We start from the raw sequence: 1794 nt of genomic DNA, 5'->3' as shown, positions 1-1794 counted from the left end.
AGGCAAGCCCGGGGAGGCTGGAGCGTGGTGAGGGGGTGGGGCCAGAGGAGGGGCCCGCCGAGTAGGCGAGGCCTGGTGAGAGGGTGTGGCCAACAGCGCTGGATGGGATGAGGCAGAGGGAGAAACGGGGGTCTGTAAAGGAGATGCAGGGGGAGGAGCTGGGGCCTGCAGAGAGACCGAAGGGAGAGAAAGTGGGGTGTGTAGGGGCGTCGTGGTCATGGGGGAAGGCGGGGCTTGTAGAGGGGGTGAGGCCAAAGAAGGTGAGGACCTTAGAGGGAACATGGTGGTGGCGGAGGCAGGGGCCCTCAGAGGGGGTGAAGGAGGGGGAGGAGAGGGGACCTGCGGAGCGGGTGGACCAGGGGGAGAGGGAGGGGCCTGCAGAGGGAGTGAGGCAGGTGGAGGGGAGGGGACCTGCGGAGGGCATGAAGCAGGGGGAGAGGGAAGGGGTGAAGGGTAGGTGGCAGGGAGAGGAGGGTCCTGCAGAGGGGTCGAGGTCAAGGAAGGCTGGGTTTGCACGAGGGGTGTGGACAGGAAAGAAGGCGAGGCCTCCAGAGGGGGTGGGCCCGCACAAAGTGGAGCCTGCAGAGGGGACAAGGCCCTTGGAGAGGGACTGGCCTGCAGAGGTGAAGAGGCCAGAGAAGGCAGGGTCTGTATGGGTGGCATGGTCAGGGGAGAGGGAGTGGCCTGTAAAGGGGGCGTGATCAAGTCAGCTGGCACCTGCGGAGAGAGCAGGGCCATCGGAGAGGGCGGGGCCTGCATAGGGGGCGTGGCCTGGGAAGGTGGGTTCAGGGGAGAGGGCGTGGCCGGGGGCGTGAGAGGACACTGCAGGTGCGTCGAGGCCGAGGGAGAAGATACTAGGGGACTCTGCAGAGTGAGCGTGGTCAGAGGAGAGGGAGAGCCCTGCGGAGGCGAAGCTGTAGGGGGGTCCTGCGAGGGAGGTGTGGCTACTGTATAAGGCGTGGCCTGAGCTGGGGATGGAGACAAGGAAGAACTGGCTCTTGAAGGGGTCGTGACCAGAGCAGAAAAGGCCGATGGAGACGGCAGATTCAGCAGGGATGTTGCTGGAGAAAGAGGGGCTCGTGCAGGGGGCGTGGCGGATGGTAGAGGACTGGACAAAGGAGGTGTGACCAAGGAAGGGATGAGATTCGGAGCCAGAGAAGTCTGGGTGGAGGGCACACTCTGCAAAGCGGGTACAACCGAGGGAGAGGATGGAGTCAGAAAAGCAGCTGGCGCCAGTGGAGAGACGGAAGCCTCAGGAAAGTCTGGACCCAGGTGTGTGGGTGGAGCTTGCAAAGGGGGCGTGGCAGGTGGAGAAGGGAGGGTCTGCAGAGAGAGCGAGGCAGGAGGAGGGACTAGTGGAAGGGGCGTGGCCAAATGACAGTTAAGGTCCTGGGAGTGGGGCGTGGCCGGCGTGGGGGGCGGGGCCTGACGATGGTGCGTGTCCAGAGGGGGCGTGGTCGGTGGAGAGGGAGGGAGCGAGGCAGCCAGGGGAGGGGCTGTACAGAGGGGAGGCGGTGCCTGTTGTGCAGTGGGACCTGGTGGAGGTGTGGCCAAAGGAGAAGCAGAGGGAGGGCCTGGTACTGGGGCAGTGTCCTTCCTTGGGGGTGTGGCCTGCGGGGGACGCAGAGCCTGGGGTCCTTTGGACTTGGGCTGTGAAGGTTGACTAGGAGCTCGGGGTGTTCCACGGGGTGAAGCCCCAGAGCGGGCTGGGGAGGACAGAGGGGTGGCGCTGGAGCCCAGCGGGCGCGAGGCCGGCCTCTGGAGGCCCCCGCCAGCATTGGGCCGCCTCCTGGT

The 1794-nt window shown here is 65.8% G+C and overlaps 1 protein-coding gene across 1 annotated transcript in view; it reads right to left on the bottom strand.

Annotated features, from left to right (window-relative positions):
• The window catches only part of PRR36 (proline rich 36), a 12850-nt gene that overhangs the window by 1364 nt on the left and 9692 nt on the right, over nt 1–1794 (bottom strand). The window contains exon 6 of the mRNA XM_014584908.1: nt 412–1789. Within this exon, the coding sequence (XP_014440394.1) occupies nt 412–1789 (1378 nt within the window). The remainder of the gene's footprint in view (nt 1–411; nt 1790–1794) is intronic.

The sequence above is a fragment of the Tupaia chinensis genome, unplaced genomic scaffold (genome assembly GCF_000334495.1).
Source record: "Tupaia chinensis unplaced genomic scaffold, TupChi_1.0 Scaffold148210_1, whole genome shotgun sequence".
Taxonomy (NCBI): Eukaryota; Metazoa; Chordata; class Mammalia; order Scandentia; family Tupaiidae; genus Tupaia; species Tupaia belangeri.
This window is presented reverse-complemented; position numbering and strand designations above follow the sequence as displayed.